The sequence below is a fragment of the Vombatus ursinus genome, unplaced genomic scaffold (assembly GCF_900497805.2).
Source record: "Vombatus ursinus unplaced genomic scaffold, bare-nosed wombat genome assembly UNPS02001287.1, whole genome shotgun sequence".
Classification (NCBI taxonomy): Eukaryota; Metazoa; Chordata; class Mammalia; order Diprotodontia; family Vombatidae; genus Vombatus; species Vombatus ursinus.
In genome coordinates this window covers 17,221,556-17,234,528 of record NW_020941065.1, presented here as the reverse complement: position 1 = coordinate 17,234,528, position 12,973 = coordinate 17,221,556, and the positions used below count along the sequence as shown (strand labels likewise).

Here is a 12,973-nt window from a genome sequence, read left to right as displayed (position 1 = left end):
ATCTATCTATCTATCTATCTATCTATCTATCTATCTATCTATCTATCTATCTATCTATCTATCTATCTATCTGTCTATCTATCTGTCGTCCATAAAAGGACCAAGAGGCCTTTTCCCCTTCTTTCTTTGATCTCTTAGGGGATATGCCTAGTAGAGGTAAACCTGAGTCAAGGGCTATGCCAAGTTTAGTAACTTTTGGGGCATGGTTCCAGGTTGCTCTTCAGAATGGCTGGACCCGTTCATAACTTCAACAACAGTGCATCAATGTTCCTGTTTTCCCTTAGTGCCCCCCCCAGTTGTTATTTTCCTTTTGGGGGGTGTCTTTGCCAATCTGATGGATGTGAGGTAGAACCTCAGAGTGGTTTCAATGTGCGTGTCTTTAATTATTAGTTTTCATCTGGTTGGCAGTTTGGATTTCTTCCTTTGAAAATGACTTTTTTATGTCCAACCAATTTTTGGTCACCGTATGCCACCAGGTATTGTGTTAAACACTGAGGATACAAAGAAAGACAAAAAAAAAAGTCCCTTCTTTCTAGGGGCTCACAGTCTAATGAGGTAGACGCATGCAAACAACTATGTACAACTGTGCATAACTATGAAGGTGAGCTCCTTTTGGACCTTACCTTCTTGTATGGTGTCAGGTGTTGTTCTAAACTTAATTTCTGCCAGACTGCTGTTCAGCTTTCCTGGCAGTTTTTGTCAAATTAGGTTAGTCCTTCCCTTGGGTTTATCAAAACCCATGCTACTATATTTGTGCATTTCTTTATGTTGTATACCTAATTTGTTCCACTGATAGACCTATTTTTAATTTAATTTAATTTTTTACCAATACCACATTGTTTTAATGATTACTACTCTGTAGTACAGTGTGAGGTCTGGTATTGGTAGACCCACTTCTTTCCCACTTTTTTTTTCATGATTACCCTTGAGATTCTTTTTTTCTTTTTTTCTTTTTTGTCAGTTGGGGTTAAATGACTTGCCTGGGGTCACACAGCTAGTAAGTGTTAAGTGTTTGGTCTGAGACTGGATTTGAACTCAGGTCCTCCTCACTTCAGGGCCGGTGCTCTGTCCATTGCACCACCTAGCTGCCCCTACCCTTGAGATTTTTGACCTCATTCCCCCTTATAAATTTTGTTATTATAGTAGCTATATTATTATATTAGCTAAGTAGTAGTCAAGAAGACCTGAGATCAAATCCAGCCTTAGACACTTACTAGTTTTGTGACTGTGGACAAGTCACTTAATTTGTTTGCCTCAGTTTCCTTACCTGTAAAAAGGGGGTAATAATAGCACCTCCTTCTGGGTTTTTGTGAAGATCAAATGAGATTTTGTTTGTGAAGCGCTTAGCACAGTACTTGGGGCATAGTGGGCATTATATAAATGTTAGCTGTTGTTATTATTTTGTTAGACCTACAAAATGTCCCGTTGGTAGTTTGATTGGTGTAAAAGTGAATAAATAAATTAATTTAGGCAGTTTTGTCATTTTTATTATACTGTCTTGACCTACTCATGAGCCACAAATGTTTCTCCGGTTATTTAGGTCTGTATTTCTGTAAAGAGTGTTTTATGTTTGGAGTCATATAATTCCTAGGAGCATCTTCGTAGATATACTCTCAAATATTTTATAGCCTTTATAGTTATTTTGAATGGAATTTCTCTTTCTAGCTACCTTCTGTTGGATTTTGTTGGTAACAAATAGGATTGCTAATGATTTATATCAGCTTTTTTTTTTTTCCATCCTAAAGCATTGCTGAATTTGTTGTTTGAATTTTTTAAATAACCTTTTAGGGTTTTCTAAGTTATTGTACCATTTGTAAAAAGAGATAATTTTATTTCCTCTTTGCCTTTGCTAATTCCCTCAATTTTTCTTTCTTGGTTTATTGCTTCAGCTAGCATTTTTAGTGCTATGTTAAATAGTAGGGGTGAGGATGGGTATTGATAGACCCACTTGTTTTACCCCAGATCTTATTGGAAGGGTCTCTGACTTTTCTCCATTACGTATCATTTTTATTGACTTTATTTTATTGACTTCCCTGTTTCCTTTAATTCTCAACTAAAATCCTGCCTTTTCCTGGAAGCTTTCCCCAACCCCTCTTAATTCTAGTGCCTTCCCTCTGTTAATTATTTCCTGTTTATCCTGTACATAGCTTGCCTTGTATAGATTTGTTTGCATGTTGTCTCCCCCATTAGATTGTAAGCTCCTTGTGGGCAGGGACTGAATTTTGCCTCTTTTTGTGTTCCTAGCACTTAGTACAGTGCTGGGCACATAGTAGATACTTAACATTGATTTTTTGCTGGTTTTAGATGGATATTATTTGCTATATTAAGGAAAAGTCTATTTATTCCTATGCTTTCTAGAGTGTTTTTGTTTGTTTTTTGGCAAGGCAATTGGGGTTAAGTGACTTGCTCAGGGTCACACAGTAAGTGTCAAGTGTCTGAGGTCACATTTGAACTCAGGACCTCCTGACTCCAGCACTGGTGCTCTATCCACTGTACCACCTAGCTGCCCCCTTTCTAGAGTTTTTAATAGAAAAAGATGCTGGATTTTGTCAAAAGCTTTTTCAGCATTTGGCTGATATAATAAAGTGGTTTTTATTATTTATATCAATAATATTATTTATTATATGCATTCTGGTACAAACCCAACATGTCATAGGGTAAATTTCTTCTATGTTGTTGAGCTTACTTGCCAAAATTTTATTTAACATTTCAAGGTTCATTAGAGATATTAGTCTTATGTTGTGTGGTTTTTTTTCTCCTTTATTTCTCCCTGCTTTAGGTATCAAGACTATATTTGTATCATAGAAAGAGATTAGAAGGGTACCTTTTGTTTTTTTTTTTTAATTGCAAACAGTTTGTGTATATTGGAATCAGTTATTCTTTGAATAGCTGGTAGAATTCACTTGTAAATACATCAGGTCCTTGAGTTTTTTTTTTTCCTTTGGGAGTTCATTTATAGCTTGTTCAAATTCTTTTTTCTAATGCTGGTTATTTAAATAGGATCTTTTTTCTTTTTTTAAAAATTTGAGTATCTTGTAATTTTGTAAGTATTTGTTCATTTCTTCTCTTATCAGTTTTGTTATGTATTCATCTATTTCCTGTAAGTTATCAGTGTTGCTAGCATATAATTGGGCAAAATAGTTTCAAATAATTTCTTTTATTTTTCTTTCGTTGTGACTTCTCCTTTTTCATTTTTGACATGAACAATTTGATTTTCCTTTCCTGTTAAATCAGATTAGCTGTTTATCTGTTACACAGAAAATTAAATACTAAATGTATAACATATAATTTTCATTGTCTTCCTTCTGGAAATTACATATTTCATATAATTTTTTTCCTTTCATTCATTGATCGGGCCTTGTTTTTTGGAATTGCCAAAAATGAATGCCTACTGTGTGCTAAGCAGACTTTGGGTATATAAAGACAAAAAGAGAACACGCTGTTCCCGAGAAGCTTACATTCTGTTGAATGTAAGGAATGTACACAGAAAACTGAGTACAATATACATAGAAAGTTTTATAGATACACACACACATATGCACATTGGAGTTCAGATAAAAACAGTCGCATTTTTATAAATAAAATAAAAAATATAAAAATAATATGCAATGTTATATAATATAAAATAAAATTCTAAATAAAAACTATTATATAAAATATAAAATAATATAAAAATAAAACAAAATTATAAATAAAAGCTATTATTATATAATACAAATATAAAATGATATAAAATTATAAATAAAAACCACCTTTTTTCTTTTATGTTTAATGCTCTTTTTTCAGGTTGTTAAATGTGTTGAGTTGAATTAAGCCCAAGAGCCAGAGATGCAGGGAAACCTTCACAGGCTCCAGCCCAACGTGTCAGAGAACACTTAGTCTATCCCCTTGTTTAAAGAGGAGGAAGCTAGGTCATCTCAATAATAAATAGCAAAGCCAGAATTTGAACTCAAGTTCTGGTTCATTATACAGTACTGTATCTGTATGTCACAAGATCTACTAAACTCATGTACTTTACTTATGGAAAAACCCCTTGGCCCTCGCTCAGGGCCTCTTGACTTTTACTTTATATACGGTTTTTACCAGCCTGGTGATTTGGTTTCTCAGACTATAGACTTAGAGGAGACACACTTGGGTGAGTTGGGGGGAGGCCATCAGAGAGACCACACTGACCATAGAGAGATATGACTGCTCTCAACCAGAGCAAAGCCAGAAAAGCTATTTAAAAAAACAAAGCCAAAAGCCCAGCCCAGGGCCAGTCAGTCCAAAGCTGAAGTGAGTCGGTCCCTCTTGCTAATGATGATGGAGAAGGCTAAATCATACTCCCTCTACTCTGTTTAAGAAGGAAGTGGATGGGGGAGCGTATAAGGCAACTTTTTATTTTTTTAAGTAGCTTTTCTTTCTTTCTTTTTTAAACATCACTTAGATTTCCCCCTTCTATCCCTTTCTTCCTTCCTCCCAAGAATCATCTCTTACAATGAAGGATTTTTTTTTAAGGAAAAAGATAAAAAAAAAACTGATCAATACATTGACCACCTGACCGTGTATGTCATGTTATATACCTGTAGACCTCATTCTCTGCAAAAAAGTGGGGGAAGTACACATTCTCATATTCCTTCTTTGAGATCAAGTTTGTTGTTTTAAAAAAAGTTTATTTTATTTTTCAAATAACAAATATTTTGAAAATTAATCTGCCCCTCTCACTACTTCTCTAACTGTGAAAATTAAAAAAAAAAAAATGACCCTGAAAAGCAAATCCCCCAGGACGTAGGTGTGTAGTTTAGCCAAACTAATTCCGGAGTTAGTGATGTCCAAAACGATGTCTTTTTCTGGCAGGAGGTGGGTCCTCTTAAATTTTTCTCCACCCTTGACCCCTTTTCCTACTTTGGCAGCTTTTGTTAGGGTTGCGTGGCCTGAGCTCGTGCGCAGTACAAAGTGCGCGTGCTTTGTGTTCAGAACCAAGGCTGCAGTGAAGCGGTATGATGCAACGGAGACAAGAAACACCTTGGACTCGTTACGAGTTTGATTTTTCACTAATTTTTGGTCATTGCACGTTCAGAAACCGTTTACCGTTGCCAAATTTTTCATGACGCCATATGGGGTCACAACCCACAGCTTAAAAAACACTGCTGAGGAGCAGCCAGGTGGTGCAGTGGATAAAGCTCTGACCTTGGAGTCAGGAAGACCTGAGTTCAAATCAAGCCTCAGACACTTGACACTTACTAGCTGTGTGACCCTGGGCAAGTCACTTAACTCCCATTGCCTCACAAAAAAACAAAAACAAAAAAAACCCTGCTGAGAGTCCGAGACTCATGTTTTCGCATTGCAGTGATCAGAGTTCTAGAGTCTTTCAAACTTGATTTTCTTTATAATAATGTTGTTATCATTGGATAAAGTATTCTCCTAATTCTGCTCACCTCTCTCTGCATCATTTCACAGAGGTCTTCCCAGTTTACTCTGAAATTGTCTGTTTCACCCTTTTTCATGTTTACAATCAGTAAACATTTATTAAGTGCTGTTAAGTGGGATTAAAAAAAAAAAAGGTAGGCGACGTCTCCTGCCCTCAGTGAGCTTACATTCTAATAGAGGAGGCCACGTGCAAACACGTCTATACAAAACAAGCAATGCACAGGAAAAATAGGAAAGAATTGGAGGAAAGCCACTAGAGTTAAGAGGCGTTGGGGACGTGAAGGATGGGATTTTAGTTGGGACCTAAAGGAAGCCAGGGAGGTCAGTGGTCAGTGGAGAAGGGAGAACATTCCAGGCATGCCAGAATTCCCCATTTTTCCCATTTTTGGCTACCACAAAAAGAGCTACTTTAAATATTTTATTTTTATTTTATTTATTTGTTTTTTGGCGAGGCAGTTGGGGTTAAGTGACTTGCCCAGGGTCACACAGCTAGTACGTGTCAAGTGTCTGGTCTGAGGCCAGATTTGAACTCAGGTCCTCCTGACTCCAGGGCCGGCGCTGTCTCCGCTGCGCCACCTGGCTGCCCCCTGCTTTAAGTATTTTTGTCCTTATGAGCTCCTTTCCTCTTCCATTGATTTCTTTGGAGTATAGGCGTAGTTGTTTGTTGTTGCTGTTTTGACCTTTGTTTTCAAAATGGACCCATGACATCACGAGTTGATGCCTTGGTTGGCCAGTGGATTGGATTTAAGTTAGTTGCACGAAGTCGTCAGCCTTGCCGTGTCTTCCAAAGTCATCGAAGTCCAGTGGCAGGACAAAAATCAGAGCAGCTGTTGACGATAGGCCTAGTAGTGGCATGTTTAATGACTTTGATCATGAGTAGGTGTATTTTAATGACTGTGGGGGGCATGGTTCCAAATTATTTTCCAGAATGGCTGGACTGGTTCACAGCTCCACCAACAATGTACCTGTTTTCCCACAGCCCCTCCAGCATTTGTCATTTTCCTCTTTTACCATTTCTGCCAGAATGTTAGGTTTGAGGTAGATCCTCAAAAGTTGCTTGGATATACATTCCTCTGAGTATTGGTGATTAAGAGCATTTTTTATATGGTTGTTGATAGCTTGGATTTCTTCTTTTGGAAACTGCCTAGTATTTCCTTTGTTTACTTTTTTTTTTTTTTGGCTTGGCAATGGGGTTAAGTGACTTGCCCAGGGTCACACAGCTAGTAAGAGTTATGTGTCTGAGGCCAGATTTGAACTCAGGTCCTCCTGAATCCAGGCAGGTGCTCCATCCATTGCACCACCTTGCTGTTTCCTTTGACGTTTTATCCATGAGGAATGGCTCTTTTTTTTTTCCCCCCTTAGGCAGTTGGGGTTAAGTGACTTGCCCAGGGTCACACAGCTAGTACGTGTCAAGTGTTTGTTCTGAGGCCAGATTTGAACTCAGGTCCCGCTGACTTCAGGGCCAGTGCTCTATCCACTGCGCCACTTAGCTGCCCCAGGAATGGTTCTTAGTTTTATATATTTGGATCAATTCCTTCTATATCTTGGAAATGAGACCTTTATCAGAGAAACTTGTTGCAAAGATCCCCCCACCCTCAGTTTCCTGCTTCTCTTTTGTTTTTCAACTGCATTTACAAGTTTGGTCTTTGTAATTTTGCCACATTCATTTTCTTTTTAAATACTAGTTTTTGTTGATAACTTTTTTTTTTTAACATTTCCAAAAATTTCCCCCTTCTCCTTCCAGAGAGCTATGCTATATAACAACAACAAAAAAAATTTAAATGAAAAAAAAAATCCATAGACACTCAAAAAAATCTGATAGTACGTTCACACCCTCCTGTCTTCCACCTCTGCAAAGGAGTGGGGTGGGACTGTCTTCTCATAGCTCTTTAAAATAAAAAAAATTGTTATCACAGGTTATTACATTGCCTATATTTCCTCCTGTATCCCTTCCCATAACAAAGATTATTTAAAGAAAGAAAGAAGAATGGCTGAAGAGAAAAAACAACCCGAAAGCCTGCTCTGACATTGGATGGATCTGACAATATACACAGCCATCTGCAGAGGAATCAGGGGAGGGGGCCTCTTCTGGGTCATTTGCAACTTCTTTTGTTTTGCGTGTGGTCATTCTTTCTATTACGTATGTTGTTGTCTTGTCTCCGTTTACTTCACTTTGCATCAGATCGTGTGAATCTTCAAGTGATTCTCCATGTTCATTCTACTCGTCATTGCTGACAGCCCAGTAATATTGCATTATATTCATGTGTTTTTCAGTCGTGTCTGACCCTCTATGACCCCATTTGGGATTTTCTTGGCAAAGATACTGGAGGGGTTTTCCATTTCCTTCTCCAGCTCATTTGATAGATGAGGAAACTGAGACAGATTAAGTGACTTGCCCAGGGTCTCACAGCTAGTAAGTGTCTGAGGCCAGATTTGAACTTATGAAGATGAGTCTTCCTGACTCCAGGCCCAGCCCTCTATGCACTGTGGCGCCACCCAGCTGCCCATTCCATTCATGTACCACAATTTGTTTAGCCATTTCTCTGTTGCCCGATATCCACTTCTGTTTCCAGTTCTTGGCTACCACAAGAAAGTATGTCTGCAAATATTTTGGTGTATATGAAGCCCTTTTTGTAAATGGCTTCTTTGGAGTGTAGACCTAGAAGTGTTACCTCTAGGTTAAGGATATGAAAGTTTTAGCCACTTTTTTTGTGTAGTTCCAACTTCTTTTCCAGAATGGTTATACGAATTCACAGTTCCACCAACAATGCACCAGTGGGCCTGTAATTCTTCCACACCTCCAACATTGACTATTCCCATCTTTTATCATCTTTGCCATTTTTGGGGGTTTCAAAAAATGTGCATTTCTCTTATTATTAGTAATTTGGAACATTTTTTCATGTGATTGTTAATAGTTCGCATTTCTTCTTTTGAGAACCAGTCATATCCTTTGATTATTTATCTATTAGGGAATGGCTCTTGGTCTTACATATTTTTGTTAGTTGTCTATATATCTTAGACATCAGATTCTTATCTGAGAAATCTGAGGCAAATGTTTTTTTCTATTTCACTGCTTTTCTTATATTTATTAATTTTGTTCCTTCAGATGCATTTTGTTAATATTTGATGTAGCTCTGTAAAGATACAAATTATTTTTTAAAGTATACATTTTATTTTACTTTTTTAAACTACCAATACATTGTTTTGACCCAATAGACACTTGCCAGCTGATTCCCAAAGAAAGTCCTTTACAGAGTACATTCTTCCGGTTGTTAATAGAAAGGAGAGATGTGCTTTCACTTTGTCAGTCGATTAAAGTCAGTTTGTTAAACTTACTATATGTCTGTTACCCTACTAAGTGCCAGGGATACAAAGAAAGACAAAAGTAGACCCTGCCCTCCAGGAGCTTACAATCTAATGTAAATAACTAGGTATGGACAAGATTTATACAGAGTAGATGAAAGGTAACTGTGGGGGCGTGGGGGTGGGAGTTGGGATGGTAGAAGGTGGTATTTGAGCTGAGGCTTAAGGGCCAGGGAAGCTAGGAGGTGAGTTTGAGGAGGGAGGGCATTCCAGGCATGGAGCCCCGCCAGTACAAAGGCCTGGAGACTAGAGATGGAGTGTGACTGGCTTAAGGGCTGTGGCCTTGGAGGTTGGGTGGAGGATGGATTAGGGTGGGGTGAGTGATTTCAGCCTCCCCAGGGACATCTCCCTCCTCATTTATGGTACATGGGGATGGCCCGGACCGAGGGGATGCCAGGGGTCAGGAGCTCAGGCAGGTGTCACCCAAGTAGCCATGAAGAGCAGTGCCTCTGCCCTGGCCCAGCCCCAGGGATGCACGGCCTCGCACCAGGGGCCTTCCGAGGGCCCCCTAGCTCTCAGTCTGCTCCTGTGACTTTGGCTGGAGGAGGGCTATCAGAGGAGGCGAAGGGCCTCGGAGGCAGGAGGGGATGGAGAGTTGGAGGCCCCGGGCTCAGGTGGCCTGCTTCTGCCACAGCCCGGCTGCGTCAGCTTCTCCATCCCAGGCTGGAGTCGGGGGGCTCTGGGTTCTCCCAGGACCGTGTTGGAGGTCCTGGGAGATGGTACCATGGGAGGGTCAGTGGGAGGAACTGGGAGTGCTTAGCCCGAGGGGAGACGTGCCAGGCTGTCCCCACGTTTTGGAGGGGTTCTCCCGGCAGCAGGAGCTCAGTCCTGTTCAGCCTGACCCGAGGGGGGCGAGGCCTGGAGGGGGGACATTGCCAAGGGCAAATTTGACTTGAAGTCAGAAAACTTCCTAATGATTTGATGATCAGGATAGCCAACACTTACATACCTCCTACTATGTGCTAGGCAACGCGCTAAGCATCTTACAAATATCATCTCATTCAATCCTCACAATAACCTTGGGGGGGGGGGGGGTGTGCTGTTATTGTCCCCATTCTACAGATGGGGAAACTGAGGCAGGCAGGTGAAGTGACCTTTGATTTCATTGCCTTGGAGAGATTTTTGGGGAGGAAACGCACGTTGTCTACAGCTCTGGGCGGGGAGGTGATTAGCCCGGGGTCACTCAGTCAGGAGGCAGCTCTCCTTCCACCCTACCAAGCCAGCCCTCTAATAATGAGAGCAGTGAGATGCTGGGAGAGGCGGTGAGCTCCCCGTCAGCGGGGGGTATTCAAGCAATGGCTTGTCAGGGATAGTGGAGAGAGGCTTTTTAGTCAGATGGGTCTCGGGTCCTTTCCAGCTTGGAGACTGTGATTTTGTGTTTTTGTTTTTGAGCACAGCATCTAACAAAGACTCAGAAGAAGAAATGCTGGTTTTTTTGGGGGAGGAGGATCCTTGAACAGGCCTATTCATTCATTTGTTCATTGATTCATTGATTCATTGATTTGTTCGTTCGTTCATTCATTCACTTAAGTGCCCTCTCAGTGCAGAACTTGGACTGGGCTGTCCTTGAGTCCTTGGTCTTGGACCCCCTGGCCTCCACCATGGCTCAGGCCTGCTCACCACCCCTGTACCACTCACTGGCTTTCAGTCCTTCCTCCCCGGGCTGCGGGAGGGATTCTGCTGCACGGTTCCCCACCCCCTCCATGCACTACGGCGCCATCTGGCGGCCCCTGTATTTAATTACCGTGTATTTATTCTAGATATATCCATACCTATGTGTACCCATTCTCCTCTGTCTTCAAATGTCGGCTCTTTGAGAGCAAGGATCATTTAGGCAGTGAGGTGATGGAGCTCTGGGCCAGGAATCCGGAAGACCCGAGTTCAAATCCTGCTTTAGACCCCGGGCAATTCACTTCACTGCTGTCTGCCTCAGTTTCCTCAGTTGTAAAATGGAATGGAGATAATAATAGCACCTACCCGCCAGAGTTGCCAGGACCAAATGAGACACTATTTGTAAAACGCTTTAAAGCCCAAAGTTATATGTGCCAGCTGCGATTGCTTCATTTTTTTTGTGTAGCTCCAACACCTGGCCCAGTGATTGGCACATAGTGGGCTCTTAGTAAGTGCTGCTGATGGTATGTTTTGAACACACCTGTATGTGGGTACGTTGATGCCTCCCCGCAGACCGTAAGCTTCTGGAGAAGGGGAGTTGTTCCATGTTAAAAAATCTTTGTTCTGCCTCGCTCCTGGCCCAGACCCGGCGCGCAGTAGGTGCTCCCTGAGGCTGCTGGTTGGTGGGGAACTGTTGCCCTGGGCTGGCGGGGGCTCTCCTCATGAACTCTTTGCCTCCTGTCTTGTCAGTGTACCGGCTGCTGACCTTCCCACTGGGCCACACGGCCCTCCCGGCCCTGCTGCTGAGCCTGCTTCTCTTCCCCACCCTGGGCTGGTACCAGGAGAGCCACCTGGGCACCCTGCGCTACGTCCACGCCTCGGCCCTGGGCGCCCTGGCCACCGGGCTGTTCTACCTGCTTCTGGCCGGCCTCGGGGTGCCTGGGGCAGGCGGCAGGGGCTGCGGCTACACGCCCGTCCACCTGGCTCTGCTGGCGGCCCAGCACCGGAGCCGGACCAGGCTGCCCGGGGGGGTGGTCCCACCTCTGCTGCTGCTGGCCCTCATGCACCTGGTGAGCTCCGAGCCCCCCTTCCTGCTTCAGCTGTGCGGCCTCCTCGCGGGCCTGGCCTGTATCTTTTGGTGGGCGTCGGGGCTGGGCCCAGAACCCAGGAGGGCTTGGGCCGGCCGGCCTCTGTGCTGGTTGGAACACACCTGGAACCTGGGGCTGGGGCTGGGTGCCAGAGTTTAGGGAGGGCTGGCCGGGGAATGCCCCGAGGGGGCCTGGAACCTCGAGGCGTTGTTGGGGTGCCAGCATCATTTAGCCTGGAGATGAGAACTCTGGGGATTGGGGGGGGGACGTGATAAGGGAAGGGGAAGAAGGATTAGGGCCAGAACTTCAGGGGGTTGGGAGGCCTGGAGGGGCAGGAGGTGGGTCCAGCCAGTTGGCCCATCTGACCGGCTCTTCTGGACCCATGTACCAGTGGGGGTGGGTCTAGTGGGCAGGGAGGCAAAGGTGCAGAGGTGGGAGAACAAGGGGCTGCAGGGCCTCCTGGCGCGTATTTCCCTTGACCAGCCACCCCCCTCCCCGCTGGGGGCTGACGCAGACTCTGCTGGGGTCTTCCGCCGGCTGGAGCTCTCGGAGCGCCGGCTCCAGGCCCTGCAGAGGGCTGGTGTCTGCAGGGCGCTGGAGGGGAGCTGCTTGCTGTGTTTCATCCCAGCCCCAGGCAGCCCGCTGGAGCTGCCCGTCCTCCACCCTGCTGGGCTGAGGTGAGCCCCTGGCCGGGGCAGGGATGGGGGGGGGGAAACGGGGGCAGTCTGGCTCCCTGGGGGGTCGTTGGAGGGCCCAGGGCAGAGGCTGAGCCTCCCACCGTGACGGGCCCCTGCTCCTCCAGGCATCCAGATCCCGGACCTCTTGGCAGTTTGGTGCCGGGCCTCTGGGCCCCAGACCCCCTGTCTCCTGGCCTGGGGGCTGGGCCCTCCTTGTTTGAAGGGGCCCCTTCGTGGGATGCCCCCAGCCTCCCTCTGGAGACCCCGCTCTGGAGCCAGGGTGACATCATGAACGAGGAGCTGCTGCAGGCCGCCATCCATGCCTCCCTCCAGGACGCGCCCCTGCGGGCTACGGAGGAGCTGAGGTTGTCCAAGTCATCGGTCTCTTCCCTGAGGTGAGGCGGGCGGCGGGAACGTGGGTGCAGGGCGGAGTCCCGGGGCCTGGGAACTGACGTGGAGTGTTCGTCCCCACAGGCTGCAGCAGCTGGAGCGCATGGGATTCTCCATGGAGCAGGCAGTGGTGGCGCTTGCAGCCACAGGGCGCGTGGAAGGGGCCGTCTCGCTTCTGGTTGAGGGGCAGGTGGGCGATGCAGCCCAGGTGACCAGAAGTGAGCCTCCCAGGGAGGGCCCCCTTCCACCTGCCCAGAAACAGGAGCCCGCCAGGCCTTAAGGAGCGTCCCCCTGATGGCTGCACTGGAGTGGGAACAGAGGGGGCAGCCTGTGTGCGTATGGAGGGGTGTCAGGGTACAGGCTACTCTCAGAGGCCATCCGATCAGCTCCCAGCAAAACACACACACACACACACACACACACACACACACACAC

General features: G+C 44.8%; 1 protein-coding gene across 3 annotated transcripts in view; it reads left to right on the top strand.

The window, feature by feature from the left end:
• Positions 1 to 12,967, top strand: part of RHBDD3 (rhomboid domain containing 3) — an 18,728-nt gene extending 5,761 nt beyond the window's left edge. For all 3 annotated transcript variants that reach the window (XM_027863414.1, XM_027863406.1, XM_027863397.1), the window contains exons 3-6: positions 11,134 to 11,511; positions 11,986 to 12,148; positions 12,274 to 12,543; positions 12,623 to 12,967. In XM_027863414.1, the coding sequence (XP_027719215.1) occupies positions 11,134 to 11,511; positions 11,986 to 12,148; positions 12,274 to 12,543; positions 12,623 to 12,818 (1,007 nt within the window). In that variant the 3' untranslated portion in view covers positions 12,819 to 12,967. The remainder of the gene's footprint in view (positions 1 to 11,133; positions 11,512 to 11,985; positions 12,149 to 12,273; positions 12,544 to 12,622) is intronic.
• The last annotated feature ends 6 nt before the right edge of the window (positions 12,968 to 12,973 follow it).